Raw genomic sequence first — 15,703 nt, 5'->3', positions numbered from 1 at the left:
AAGAACATTCCCACATAAAGCCATAATCAGTCATCAGCTGCTGATGCCTCTATCTTTCTGCAAAAGAAGATTTCTTATCCTTTTTGAATCTGTTGCCGCTTTGAGATTAGTGTGGGAAACTAAATATTTAACTGGGTTGGAGAATTTGGTTGATTGTTATTCTGAAAAATTACAGGGAGAGAAAAACCATTCCATAGGAGTTACATAAAATTTATACTCAACTAATTTACCTCCAAAGACGTACGTGTCTGAACTAACACTCTGAGATCTACTCTTGAAGCCACTCTCTTTGTCTCAGATATATTTGTAGACAACCTTCAAGAGAGTATCAACATTTTGTTCCTTATGTTTTACTTTCATGATTTTCTCTTTGTCTTTGAACAGTTTGATTATGACGTGTTTAGAATCTCTTTGATTTTATCCTATTTGGGGTTCATTGAGCTGCTTGAATGTTTAAATTTGGTAAATTTTTGACCAGTACTTCTTTAAATATTCTTTCTGTCCCTTTTTTTCTTCTCCTTCTGAGAATCCCATTATGCATATGTTGGTATACATGATGATGTTTTATTGGTCTCTGAAGCTCTGTTCGTTTTTCTTCATTCTCTATTCTTTTGTTCCTCAGACAGGATAATCTCAATTGACCTATATTCAAGTTTACAGATTCTTTTTTGTGCTTCCTTTCACTGCCTTTGAGCCCCTCCAGTGAAAAATGTTTATAAATTTTTTTTTTCTTATGGTTATTTATTTATTTTGAGGTTGGGGGGAAGGGGCAGAAAGAGAGGGAGAGATAGCATCCCAATCTGTGATGACAGGACAGAGCCAGACATGGGGCTTGATCTCACAAACCATAGGATCATAACCTGAGCCGAAATCAAGAGTCAAGGATGCTCAACCAACTGAGCCACCCAGGTGCCCCTGAAATTTTTATTCTGATTACTGTACTTTTCAACTCCAGAATTTCTATTTGGTTCTTTTTTTTTCTTTTTAATAATTTCTCTCTCTCTCTCTCTCTCTCTTTGAGATTCTCTATTTGTGAGGCATTATTTGCAAACTTTAATTTAGTTCTTTAGACATAATTTCCCTTACTTTTTGAATATATTTAAAATAGCTAATGTCTTTGTTCAGTAAGTCTAACATCTGGGCTCCTTGGGTACAGTTATAGTTTACTCCCTTTTTTCCCCTGAGTATGGGCCTACTTTCTTTTTTCTTTGCATATCTCAATTTTTTGTTGAAAACCACACATTTGAATAATGTAGCAACTCTCAAAATCAGATTTTCCCCTTTGCCTAGAGTTTGTTTTTATTGCTGTTTGCTCTTGTTGTTTCGTAACCTTTCTAAACTAATTCTGTAAAGTCTGTATTCTTTTTTTATATGTGACCATTAGTCTCTGCTGGGTTAGGTTAGTGGTTAGCTAATGATTAGACGAAGATTGCTTAAATGTTTAGAGCCAATAAGTCTTTCAGTCTTTAGTGAAGGGCTCTATGTGGACATTGGCGCTCAACCAGGCCAATGACACTTCCTTCCTGCTTGTACAGAGCCTCAAGGTCTGAGGAGTGAGCTTAGGACTTTCTCAGGTCTTTCTTGAGCATGTGCACAGACATGGTCATACATATAGACTTCTAGATTCCTGGGAATACTAAGAACTTTTTAAAGCCCCTTACAGATATCTCATTCCTCAGCTTTTCTTTTGAAACTTTTTGATAAGGCTATTACTTGCCCTAACTGATATCTACTGCCTCAGGCAGCCATACTGCTAAGCAATTCCATGTAATTGTTTTCAACGAACAACCTTGGGGATTAGGTTTTTTGTACGGGGTAAATTCCAAGTCAGGTCAAATAAAGGCAGCTTTGTGAGTGAGGTCTTCCAGGGAACCACCAGATAGGTTAGATGATGACAGTTCTCTGAGAATGGGGCTTTGAAGGAGCTTCAACCTTTTTCTTAACCCTTAGGTGGTTTTCACTGTGATTATAGACTGTTGGTGTTTGTTTTTTTTTAATATGAAATTTATTGTCAAATTGGTTTCCATACCACACCCAGTGCTCATCCCAAAAGATGCCCTCTTCAATACCCATCACTCACCCCCCTCTCCCTCCCCCCCCCCCCCCATCAGCCCTCAGTTTGTTCTCAGTTTTTAAGAGTCTCTTATGCTTTGGCTCTCTCCCACTCTAACCTCTCTTTTTGTTTTTTTTCCTTCCCCTCCCCCATGGGTTCCTGTTAAGTTTCTCAGGATCCACATAAGAGTGAAAACATATGGTATCTGTCTTTCTCTGTATGGCTTATTTCACTTAGCATCACAGTCTCCAGTTCCATCCACATTGCTACAAAGGGCCATATTTCATTCTTTCTCATTGCTACATAGTACTCCATTGTGTATATAAACCACAATTTCTTTATCCATTCATCAGTTGATGGACATTTAGACTGTTTCCATAATTTAGCTATTGTTGAGAGTGCGACACCAACAGACACATGAAAAGATGCTCAGCGTCACTCCTCATCAGGGAAATACAAATCAAAATCATACTGAGATACCACCTCATGCTGGTCAGAGTGGCTAAAATGAACAAATCAGGAGACTATAGATGCTGGAGAGGATGTGGAGAAACAGGAACCCTCTTGCACTGTTGGTGGGAATGCAAACTGGTGCAGCCACTCTGGAAAACAGTGTGGAGGTTCCTCAAAAAATTAAAAATAGATCTACCCTATGACCCAGCAATAACACTGCTGGGAATTTACCCAAGGGATACAGGAGTGCTGATGCATAGGGGCACTTGTACCCCAATGTTTATAGCAGACTGTTGGATTTTAAGGCTACTCTAGAGCTTGCAAGAGTTGAATAAGAATAAGGAAAGTTAAAACATCGTAAAACTCATTTTTTTTTTCCAAGATTCAGCCAATTTTCTTTAATAAACCCTCCTCAGACTGCTACAAGCCTTTGGTTATTCCCACAGTTCATAAAAAGTTGATTCTCACAATTTTTGCCAGTGTTCTCATTGCTTTTATGGAGGAGAAATTTTTCAGAGGTTTTTACTTAATCAGTTTTGCTGATGTGTCCTTATATTTTGTAAGTTTTTGTTGGTTAAAAGAAAAAGGCTTTCAACAAGTTATTGTGCAGTATTTGGATATCTTATTATTTTTATAATATCCCTGTGATTCTGCTTTTTGGTGAGGTAAGGTAAATTGTTAATTTTTTAAGTTTATATGGGAAATTAAGAATGGAGCCTCAGCAAAGAAACTTTCTCTTGGATAAAAACTCAACTATGTGAAGTTAATAACCTGAAGTATTTCATCTGGAATTCTGAGGTTGTGATCCAGATTATACTGAAATGTAAAGATAAAAACCTTTTATTTTCACTGTTGTCTCAACTCACTTATTGGTCCTCTGTCTGCATTTATTGTTTATCATGTGTGCAGATAGGAAGGATGCAGTTGGAATGTATTAGGGGAAAAGAAAGTACAGGAATTGCAGAACAAAAAAATTAAACTGTCTAAATCCATTGTTGGGCCAATAGATATTTTGTTGTTGTTGTTGTTGTTATATTTATTTTGAGAGAGAAGGAGAGCAAGTGGAGGAGAGGCAGAGAGAAAGGGAGAGAGAATCCCAAGCAGACTCCTTATCATCAGCACAGAGGCCGATGCAAGGCTTCATCTCAAGAACCATGAGATCATGACCTGAGCCAAAATTAAGAGTCAGACACTTAACCGACTGAGCCAGCCAGGCGCCCCAAAGCCAATAGATACTTTAAATATTAGTCTCATTATGTTTTAGAGAGCTCTTAATGTCTGGAATGTGACTGCCTCCAGCATTTGGGTGTGTCAAATAATACTTTAAAAGATTTTTAATTTTTAGCAGCTAAATGAGATTTGAACCAAAGATTCAGAACAGAATCTCTCCTTAGTTATAAAGATGAATTTCCATCCTTAAAATAAAAAAGTTGGTAGAATGCTGGGCATTTAAACTCAAAGCTAATTTGTTTCATTTGCTTCATTTCTTTTTTACTTGGGAAGTAGTAAGTCTCTTATCATCTACCATTAATGTTGCTCTAAATAAAAGATGTAATTTTCCTGAGAATAGTATAAGGAAAATACTAGAATTGTTTTTTTTTTTTTTTTAAAGATAGTTTGTCCTCTGTCTAAAAAAGGATCATCACTATGGAGTTATGTCTGTTCTCTACCTTACTTACAGCTATTGTAAAATGAATGGAAAATTGCAGATCCATGACTCACCTTCACATCTATAATTACTTCAGGCTAGGGACATCCGGGGTGACTTTTAACTCAGCATTTTCCCTCACATCCACTTAATTCTATTATAGTGCCTTCTAATTAATATCTGTGATGTGATGTTCTCTTAATGGAAATGGCCATTTCATCATCTATTTGATGTTGGATTTCTGCCATTTTCCTTCTTAGGAGACTCTTAACCATGCACTGCAATCTATCTGCCTGATCAATTCCATTGCTTCTATGATTCATCCAGGCTCAATGAGCTAATGGCTGTGACTATGCTGCCTGAATCTGTAGAAGAGTTTGAGAAATTAGAAATAAATTAAATTTATCATCATTGTGGGGTATCTGGTTGGTATCAGACTTTGAAATGAATATGAAACAGGTCATGCAAACAGGCAAATAGTGTTTATCCAGATAGTGTTATCCCTCTATTTGCTGTGATCCTCCCTGGAGGCAGCCATGGGTAAAACTTTTCAGTAAATATAGATAGAAGGAAAGAAACTGCAGTCTCCCCCCGCCCCAACCTTTTCCTTTTTTACCCTTTTTCATGTTCTTCTACATCATCTAGCAAAATAGCTTTACTACCAAAGGGTGTTATCATGGTTCTGGGAGTTTGTTTTGTTGTTTCTGTATGGTGAGCACTTAAAGCAGGTGCCTAGACATAAAACTTACTGAACAGAATGTTAGTACCTTTAAAATAAAACCTGCCCTCTAGTGAAGAGAATTGCCCCAGATATCACAGATTCTTAACATCTTTTGTGAATGTCAGCAGATCTGCTAGAAAGTAGAAAAGTGGATACCACTGCTTATGGTATTGATGCTTCTTATAGAACAACAACACTGAAGGCCTATCACTACAAAAACAGCCCATTGCTAACTAAATGATACCAGCTCACTGGGAAGGATCCAAACTCAGTTTGAGTTTAGCTTCTCTTCATTTTTATTGATCATGGGAATGAAAGTCAAGAATGTTCTATCTCCTGCATAATCACCACTGTATGAGTGCTCCTAAGAAAAGCAGGGTAGATGGCTTTGCTTTCATATAAACCTTCTTTCCAAGAGCACAACCCATAGATACATAGAATTTTTTCAGTCTCCAAATATTTTTTCCTTAGTTCTTCATAAATTTTTCATTATTTGTAAGAGAAGATAAGAACATGTATTACCAAATCTAAAAACTCATTAGTCTGTCATGAACTCTTGCACAGATTTTAATGGATTCCTTCTCGTTTTTCCTTAAGTGAAGATTTGTCTGTGAGCATGAAGTCTTATAGGCTATACCCACAGAGAGCTACCACAAAGGTCATTCAGTTGTCTTCTCTTGTTTGCTATTATCGCTTTTTACCTTTGTGTTTCATCATAGTTTATCAATAAATTTGAATTTAAAACAAGGGTATCTGTTTTTCAGAACAGACTGTTGATATAATTTTGAAGGATGTCTACTCAGAAAAACCAGGACTTAATTTTCTTAGAGCAAAAGCATCTGTATATGCATCTTTGATTTCCCATACCTGAAGGAAATAAATCTAATCTTGTTTCTTTTAGGAAGGAAGACTAAAATCATCTTAACCTAAAATAGAAATATAATAATTGGTATTTTATATTTTTCAACCACTTTCTTTTGAAAAGACAGAACAGGTGTTTGTTTTCGTAGTTAAGAGATCAGAGCAGGCAGTTTTGTTTTGTTTTTTATAAATAAGGAAAATGGAGCTTGTCCACTGCTGGACAAAAATTAGAAAGGAACAGAACTATTCATAGCTGTCTTTATTTCCAGTCAGGTCAGGAGACCAGGTTGCTTTTAAACTTCACGTAAATGAAATCACGTGTCTTTGGTTTCTCTACCTCTTTATAAAGTTAAGTTTGATGACACCAATACTAACTGTTTTATGGTTTTGAAGACTTTTAAACTCCTATGGCTTTCCAAGCAATTCTATGACGTGAACAAAACAAAAATTATTAACAAGCTTGATTTTCATATGCTGAAATGGAAGTCCCCTGAGAAATTTGGTTACTTAAGGATTCACTTTGGGTCCCTCGTGTTTCCTAATCTCAGTGTGGTGCTCCTTTTACCATGCCACCCTGTCTTTGTAAATGTGAAATTTTTTATATGTGTCAATTGCGTAGTACTTTCTGATTAAGTCTTTCTGGACTTATTATTTTAACCTCAGTTAATATAATGTTCTTCCGGTTTTGTTTGTTAATAATTACGTTTATGCAAGTACTTAATTGCTTCTATATTCTTCTTCTTTCTTTCTTTCTTTTTTCTTTTTTCTTTTTTTTAAGTAAGCCCCATATCCAATGTGAGGTTTGAACTCACGACCCTGAGGTCAAGAGTCGCATGTTCCACCAACTGGGCCAACCCCTGCATCTTATATACTTGCGTTACAAAATGCTAATATAGACACAAATGTTAATGACTTATAATCCTGCCCTTGAGAAACTGGTAATCTAGTGAGGGAGTTAGATTACATTTTCAACAGCTTTATTGAGGTATAATTGGCATACAGTAAACTATATATTTAGAGTTTACAGTTAGGGAAGTTTTGACATATGACTACATATATGAAACTGTTGCACCATGTTTTAATTGGGTTTGTTTTCTTATATTGACTTTTGAAAATGCTTTATATGTTTTGGATACAAGTCTTTCTCTTTTTATTTTTTAATTTATTTTTTAATTCTTTTTAATGTTTATTTTTGAGAGACAGAGAGACAGGGTGTGAGTGGGGGAGGGGCAGAGAGAGAGAGGGAGACACAGACTCCAAAGCAGGCTTCAGGCTCTGAGCTGTCAGCACAGAGCCCGACGCGGGCTGGAACTCACAAATTGTCAGATCATGACCTCGCGGGCTGGAACTCACAAATTGTCAGATCATGACCTGAGCTGAAGTCAGACACTTAACCGACTGAACCATTCAGGTGCCCCAGATACAAGTCTTTTGTTAGATATATGTGGTGTGTCTTTTCATGACCTTAATAGTGATGTTTAAGGAATGGAAGTTTCTAATTTTGAAATTCAGTTTACTGATTTATTCTTTTTGTTTTCATACTGTCTTGATTGCTGTAGCTTTATAATAATTCTTGAAATCAGGTAGTGTGAGCCCTCCAAGTTTGTTCTTCTTCAGAGTTGTTTTGGTGAATTTTAGAATCAATTTATCAATATCTACAAAAAAGCTTGCTGGACTTTTAGTCAAGACTGCTTTGAATCTGTAGATCAGTTTGGGGAGAATTGACATCTTAACAATATTTAGTCTTTGACACATGAATGAGATATCTCTGTTTATTGGGGTCATCTTTACTTTCTCTCAGTAGTATACTTTTCACTGTATACTTTTACATTTTCTCAGGTTTATTCCTTAGTATTTCATATTTTTTTATTGCTGTGTAAATGTATATTTAAAATTTCAGTTTCTGATTGTTCATTGCTACTGTGTAGAAATATAACTGACTTTCAGATTGCAATTTAATATGTTAAGTTCCTTACTGATGTTCTGTGCAGAGTACTGTGGAGCACAGATAAGGGACCACCAACTCTACTTATGGTGTCCAGGAAGGCTTAGCAAAAAACATGAATTCTGTTGTTTATTTTCTTAATTTGTAGCTGAGTATCTTATCCAAAATTCTAGATGAATTTATAAGAATTAAGTATACATTATTTTAAATTTTTGAAAAATTATTTTTAAGAAGCAGTATGCTAAGTAATAGACTAGAAACTCTAGTATTGAGTTTAAGTCTTTTAAGTTTTTGTTATGGGAAATTTTAATCATCTGTGAAAACGGAGTATTTTTCATAGCTTTTTAGATATTTATTTATATTGTATAGATATTTTTATATTTATGTGTGTATGAGAAACTTCAGACTCAGGAAAGTTACAAGAATAATATAAGGAACTTCCATATATTGTTCACCCAGATTCACCAGTTTACATCTCTCCCCATCTGCTTTATCATTCTTTCTCTATTTTCTTTTCCTCATCTCTGTCCAAGAGTATGTTGGAGACATTATGACCCCCCCCCCCATTTTTTTTAAATTTTATTTTTGAAAGAGAGAGTGTGACCAGGGTTGTTGGGGACAGAGAGAGAGGGAGACACAGAATCTGAAGCAGGCTGCAGGCTCTGAGCTATTAGCACAGAGCCTGACGCAGGGCTTGAACTCACGAACCATGAGATCATGACCTGAACCAAAGTCGGACACTTAACTGACTGAGCCACCCAGGTGCCCCAACTTTTATCCCAAATACTTTGTTGTATATTTCTTAATAACTAGGAAATTCTGTTAAGTCAGCACAGCAAAGTTATAAAAATTGGGAAATTTAACATTAATAAAGAACTATGAGTTAATTCCTACTCAATATTTTCATTTTCATTTTGTCAGTTAACCTAATTATATTCTTTGTAGCTTTTTTTCCTCCCAGTCTACTCCGGTAGTGGATCACATCTTGACTCCTTTCAACCAGGATAGTTTCTCAGCCTTTCCTGGTATTTGTTCACCTTGATATTTTTAAAGTATATAAACCAATTACTTGGTAGATTGTCTCTTATTTTGGGTTTGCGCAATGTTTCTTTGTAACTAGATTCATTTTATTCATTTTAGTTGGAATCCCACTGAAATGATGTGTCCTGCTCTAATGTATCTTTTGAGAATAGTAATACCACTTTGTTTCAGTGTCTGTGATATTAAGTGTCAGGACTTGGTTGAGGTAGGATGTGCCAGGTTCTCCACTGTCAAGTTAGTATTTTCCCTTTCTAATTAATTTGTAGTTATATATTTTACATACTTTGAAAGTGTAAATATCCTGTCCTCATCAAACATTTGGCCACTAATTTTAGCACCCATTTTCTTAACTCCATCATTCCTTCTGCATTTAGTAGTTGGCGCTCTACTGTAGGGAGATTTTCCATTCTCTCTTATTTATGTATATTAATATTTCTATAGATGCATGGATTCTTACTTTATTCAATGTGTTATAATCCATTATTGTCATCTGTTTTGATGCTAAATTATTCCAGATTTGGTCAGTGAGAGCCCCTTCAGTTGGCTATTGTGTTCCTTTGACAGTGCGCCAATCATTCTTTAATGCACTTTATTCTTTTTTGGCATAAAAAGATGTTCTAAACTCAATCTTGTATATTCCCTGCCCCTAGATTCAGCCATTTCTCCAAGGAGTCCTGGATATAGAGTAATTTTTAGAAATCAGGAGTTGAATTGGTTATTCCTTATTGCTACGAAGAGAGTCATTGCTTCCATGCCTTCATCATCAGAGCCAGGAGGTATATGGTTTAACCACACACACGCATATACATACCAACAAACAACCATGAATTCCTATGGGTACCTCTCATTGCCATTCAACATCATGGCATAAATTCTAGCCTTTCTCTTTTCTCATTTGCATAAACCTAGAATACACAGAATGTGATTTCATAACTTCTAAGCCTTGCCACTGCAAAAAGCAAACCTGTTAAGTGGAGTTAAGCTGACATCCTTGTCCACATTTAGTTTTGTCATTCTTTTTGATTTAGCTGTTCTGTCAGGTACATAGTGGTATTTCACTGGGGTTTTGATTTGCATTCCCCTTAGGACTAGTGATGTTCACCAGTATTTCTTGTAGTCATTGGCCAATTTTGTATCTTCTTCTGTGATGTTTAAGTTTTTTGCTTATTTTTCTAGATTGGGTTGTTTGTATATTTTTATTATTGACTTCTAGGAGTTCTTCACTATTCTGAACACAAGTCTTTTGTCAGATAGTTGTTTTCCAAATATTTTTCCTCCAGTCTTGCCTAAGCATTTTGCTAAAAGTGTTTTAATATTGACCTAATCTAGTCTTTTAAAATTTTTATTAAGGTTACTGCTTTCTTTGTCCTATTTAAGAAATTTTTATGTACCTCCAACGTCTTAAAGCCATTCTCCTGTGTTTTCTTCTAGAGGTCTTATAACTTTAGGTTTTATGTTGATGCCTGTTATTTTATCTCAAAATGATTTTTGTTCATAGTGTGAGGTAGCAGTTAAAGTTTATGATATTTTTCTGTATGAATATCTAATTATTGCAATAGCATTTCGGAAGGATGATCCTTTCCCCAATGGATTGTTTAGCACCTTTGTTGTAAGTCAGCTGACCATACAAGTGTGGATTTATCTATGAATTCTATTTACTTCCATTGATCTATCTATTGGTCTTTCCTTAGGTCACAACTAAGTAAATCTTTTTTTTTTTTTTCAACGTTTATTTATTTTTGGGACAGAGAGAGACAGAGCACGAACGGGGGAGGGGCAGAGAGAGAGGGAGACACAGAATCGGAAACAGGCTCCAGGCTCTGAGCCATCAGCCCAGAGCCTGACGCAGGGCTCGAACTCACGGACCGCGAGATCGTGACCTGGCTGAAGTCGGACGCTTAACCGACTGCGCCACCCAGGCGCCCCACAACTAAGTAAATCTTAAACTCAGGTAGCTGAATCCTCCAATTCTGTTCTTTTTTCACAAGTATTTTCATTATTTTAGGTTCTTTGCATTTCCATTAAAATTTTAGAATCACCATCTCAATTACCATTAAAAAAAAAAGCCTGCTAAGGATATTAACAGGATTGAGGAAAATTTGCAATTACAGTATTGAGAAATACAATATTGAGTCTTCAAGCCCCTGAACATGGTCACCATTTATTTAAATCTTCTCTACTTTTTCTCAGTGGTGTCTTCTACATCTTTTGTTACATTTACTCCTAAGTATTTTATGGTTTTTGATGCTATGATTAATGGATTTTTAAGTTTTATTTCCCCATTGTTTGTTGCTAGTATATAGACTTATCTTTGATCTTACTGCATTTATTTACGAGCTTTTCTTCCTTTTCCGTAACTTTTCTTTCTTTCTTTTCCTAGTGATACCTTAGGATTTGCTACATGAACAGTCATAACATTTGCAAATAGGGATAGTCTTATTTTTTTTATTCTCTTTGTGACTTTTCTTTCTATTTTATTTATTTATTTATTTATTTATTTATTTATTTATTCATTTCCCTTATTGCAGCCGCTAGGACTTCACTACAGTGTTGAATTAGGTGGAATATTTTTATCACTGAGTATGAAGGTAGTTGTAAGTTTTTATGTAATGATCCTTAATCAGATTGAGGGAGTTCTTTTTTTTTTTTATTCTTAGTGTTGTTGAAAATATTAATCATGATGGGTGTTGAATTTTATTTTTTCTCCAACTTTTGATATGATTATGTGGGGTTCTTTAATCTGTTAATGTGATGAATTCCATTAATTTTTCAAATGTGAATTGAAAATAAAAGCATAATTGTTATGTCTTTCTGGTGAATTGACCCTTTTATCATTATGAAGTATTCCTCTTTATCTTTCATAATACTCCTTCACATAAAGTCTGATTTATCCAATATTAATATAACTACTCTCACTTTCTTATGATTGGTGTTGTCATATTTGCTTCTTTTAATTCATAGGTTCCTCTCTCTTTTACTTTCCTTATGAATGTTTTGTAAGCAGCCCAGACTATTGGTCCTATAGAGTTTCCCATGGTCTAAATGTTGCTGATTACATTTTCATGGTGGTATTTAACATGTTTCTCTGTTCTCTGTCTGTAAATTAATAGTTAAATGTAGAGGCCATTTGCAGTGTTAATGACAACATTTACTACTCTTTGTGTATAAAAGCTTCAGGTTGTTTAAGTAACCTGTTAGAAGTTAACCTGACCCCCAAAATGAAATTAATTTTCTTTTGGATGAAGAATTGACAGTTCATAATTAGCATGTCATGACTTGATTTTAAGTTATTTTTATTTTTATTAAACATGTTTTCTATTTTTTTAAGTTTGTTTATTTTATTATTATAAGTTTATTTATTTTGAGAGAGAGAGCAGGGTAGGGGCAGAGAGAGAGGGAGTCACAGACTCAAAAGCAGGCTCTGCGCTATTAGTGCAGAGTCTAACACGGGGCTCGATCCCATGAACCATGAGACCGTAACACCAGCTGAAATCAAGAGTCGGACACTTACCCTGACTGAGCCACCCTGGCGCCGCTAAGTTTATTTATTTATTTAAGTAATTTCTGCACCCGGCGTCGGGCTTGAACTCACAACCCCAAGATCAATAGTCACGGGCTCTTCCAACTGAGCCAGGCAGGCACCCCATTTCCTTTTTTTTTTTTTTTTTGTAAATCTTTATTAGAGAGAGGGAGAGAAACAGAGAGAACGGGGGAGGGGCATAGAAAGAGAATACTAAACAGGCTCCTCGCTATCAGTACAGAGCTGACACGGAGTTCAGTCTCATGAACAGTGAGATCATGACCTGAGCCAAAATCAAGAATCATATGCTCAACCATCTGAGCCACCCAGATGCCCCCTCCTTCTTTTCTATTTTTATAAACTATATTTTTTTCTGAAATACTGTATATTCTAATAATGTTTTTTCCCTGAATATTAAGTCTGTCACAGATATCTTCAGTATTGGGCCTTTATTGTATGAGTAGTCATTTGTTAATAAATAGTGTTCTAGCTGTCTGTAAAGTCAGGGGGCACCTGGGTGACTCAGTCAATTGAGCGTCTGACTTCAGCTCAGGTCATGATTTGAGCCCCACATCGGGCTCTGTGATGATAGCTTGGAGCCTGGAGCTGGCCTTAGATTCTGTATCCCCTCCTTCCCTATGCCTCTCTGGTGATCTCTCTCTCTCTCTCTCTCTCTCCCTCCCTCCCTCTCTCTCAAAAATAAATAAAAAGCATTTTAAAAAAATTGAAAAAGTCAGTCTGCTTGCATTTTATTTACTGGCAAAATTAAGGCACTTGGACTAAAAAATGTCACTAATATTAGTTGTCAGTGTTGTCTTGTTTATTTTTGGTTAATTTCTTTTTTCTTTATGAAAAGTATTGTCTTGCTCAGGGTTTTCAGCTTTTCGTTTTACTGTTTTGTTGATTCTTGAAAATTAAGTGATTACTGAGCTGATCGTAGGAATTGGAATGATTTTATTTAGTTAAATAATAGGACACTTTGGCACCATACCTCCTGACATTCAGGTCTGATGAAGTAGAAATCTCTGGGAGTGCCTGGCTGGCTCAGTCGGAGGAGCTTAATGTAACTTGATCTCAGGGTCATGAGTTCAGGTTCCACATTGGATATAGAGATTATGCTTAAATAAATAAAAACTTTTAAAAATAAAAGTAGAAATCTCTGTTAAGTGGCAGCCTTGGTGCACATTCTCATCAAGTGAATTTTAATTATGCTTTTTTCCCCTCCCTTTCTCATATCACAATATACTGGTTTTAAAATGCCCTTTGAAGTCACTTGCATGTTGATAGGCAAGTCCTAGATTTAATTTTAATGACTCTTTTCTTAGCACGGAATGTCGTTATGTAAAATTGCTTTCTCAATAGTACAAACTAAATATTACCATCAGATTACTAATATTGAAGACATTGGACTTTTATAAAAGTCACTGCACTCCTCACGAAAGAAATTTTTTTATGTAAAAATTTTTTTAAGTTTATTTTGTGAGAGAGAGAAACAGAGCACACAAGTGGGGGAAGAGCAGAGAGAGAGGGAGAGAGAATCCCAAGCAGACTCTGTGCTGTCAGCACAGAGCACGATGTGGGGCTTGAACTTAAAACTGTGATACCATAACCTGAGCTGACATCAAGAGCCAGATGCTTTACCGAGTGAGCCACCCAGGCATCCCTCATGAAAGAGATTAATATGACAGAGCATATTTTGTTTTCTCTGTTGATCAAGACATTTATCTCTGTACAATAAACATTGCAGTGGCTTTTATAGGTGTCATTTTCTTCCTTACAGAAAATAATAGCAAGTCATTAAGACCAATGGGGTTTTTTGGTTTTTGTTTCAGTTGACATTTGCCAATAAGGTATTTCTAGAAAGGAGAAATAAGTTTGTTAACAAGACCCTTTAGAGCATGCAGCTTTTAAGAAAAATCTTTCCAAAAAATAATGGCAGATTATTTGTTTCAGGTACCGAACAGTACAGTGAATACACAGGCTATGCTGAAACGTATCGTTGGGCCCGAAGTCACGAAGATGGGAGTGAAAGGTGAGTTCATTTCTGACTTTAGTATCACTTGACCAAAAGCTAAGGATTGTGGGCTTGACCTAGTACCTTCTGTCTCCCATCTACTCTTATTTCAGAAATGTAACTGCCTTTTTATGTTCGGTATTACAGGTTCATTAATAGTTAAAATAGTATTACCATTTCCATATACAAAAGGGAAGAACAGAAAAATAAAAGCCAAAAGTCTAAGCCAAGAACAACAAGGGCAGAACTCTTGTTCTTTTTTTTTTTTTTTTTTTTTTTTAAATTTTTTTTTTTCAACGTTTATTTATTTTTGGGACAGAGAGAGACAGAGCACGAACGGGGGAGGGGCAGAGAAAGAGGGAGACACAGAATCAGAAACAGGCTCCAGGCTCTGAGCTATCAGCCCAGAGCCTGACGCGGGGCTCGAACTCACGGACCGCGAGATCGTGACCTGGCTAAAGTCGGACGCTTAACCGACTGCGCCACCCAGGCGCCCCTTTTTTTTTTAATTTTGATGTTTATTTTATTTTTGAGAGAGAGCTCACAAGCAGGGGAGGGACCAGAGAGAGAGGGAGACACAGAATCCAAAGCAAGCTGCAGACTATGAGCTGTCAGTGCAAAGCCTGATGCGGGGCTCGAACCCACAAACCGTGAGATCATGACCTGAGCCGAAGTCCTATGCTTAACAGACTGAGACACCCAGGCACCCCAGGACTCTTGTTCTTTACCTCTCAGCTTCCAGGTTGTAAGCAGTCAGCGGAGGTTCACTTCCAAGGCCAAACTTATTTAGAATAAGTTCTTATTAGAGCTTAAAGCCTTTAACTGGCTTATTTAGTTATCCTGAATTTTTCTGTGAGATTAAGTAGGTGGGGAAACATGTTGAGAAAGCTTGCCTAATGCCACAGAACAGTTAACAGTAGTAAACTGTGCTGTTCCTGTCTCCTTATTTCTTACTGAAAAATATTTTTATACTTTGCCATTTTGCTTCCTCACAAAATTGGTTTACCAGGGGTGAACTTTTATAGAAATGGTGTCTAGATAATATTCCATTGTGTATATACATACCACACCTTCTTTATCCATTCATCAGTTGATGGATATTTGGGCTCTTTCCATAATTTAGCTATTGTTGATAATGCTGCTGTAAACATTGGGGTGCATCTATCCCTTTGAATCAGTATTTTTATATCCTTTGGGTAAATACTCAATAGTGCAATTGCTGGATCATAGGATAAAGAAGATTTGACATATACACACACATTCATACCTACATACATCATTCATACATACATACATATATACACACAATGGAATATCACTCAGCCATCAAAAAGAATGAAATCTTGCCATTTGCAACAACGCGAATGAACTAGAATGTGTAATCCTAAGTGAAATAAGTATTCCTAAGTGAAATAAGTCAATCAGAGAAAGACAAATACCATATGAT

The 15,703-nt window shown here is 36.1% G+C and overlaps 1 protein-coding gene across 8 annotated transcripts in view; it reads left to right on the top strand.

Moving 5' to 3' along the window:
• PARG (poly(ADP-ribose) glycohydrolase) overlaps nucleotides 1–15,703 on the top strand; it is a 132,781-nt gene that overhangs the window by 85,896 nt on the left and 31,182 nt on the right. For all 8 annotated transcript variants that reach the window (XM_045438030.1, XM_045438034.1, XM_045438033.1 and 5 more), the window contains one exon: nucleotides 14,196–14,274. In XM_045438030.1, coding sequence (XP_045293986.1) covers nucleotides 14,196–14,274 — 79 coding nt within the window. The remainder of the gene's footprint in view (nucleotides 1–14,195; nucleotides 14,275–15,703) is intronic.

Source organism: Leopardus geoffroyi, chromosome D2 (assembly GCF_018350155.1).
Source record: "Leopardus geoffroyi isolate Oge1 chromosome D2, O.geoffroyi_Oge1_pat1.0, whole genome shotgun sequence".
NCBI classification, from domain to species: Eukaryota; Metazoa; Chordata; class Mammalia; order Carnivora; family Felidae; genus Leopardus; species Leopardus geoffroyi.
The sequence above is the reverse complement of the archived record's forward strand: the minus strand, read 5'-3'. Positions and strand labels throughout refer to the sequence as shown.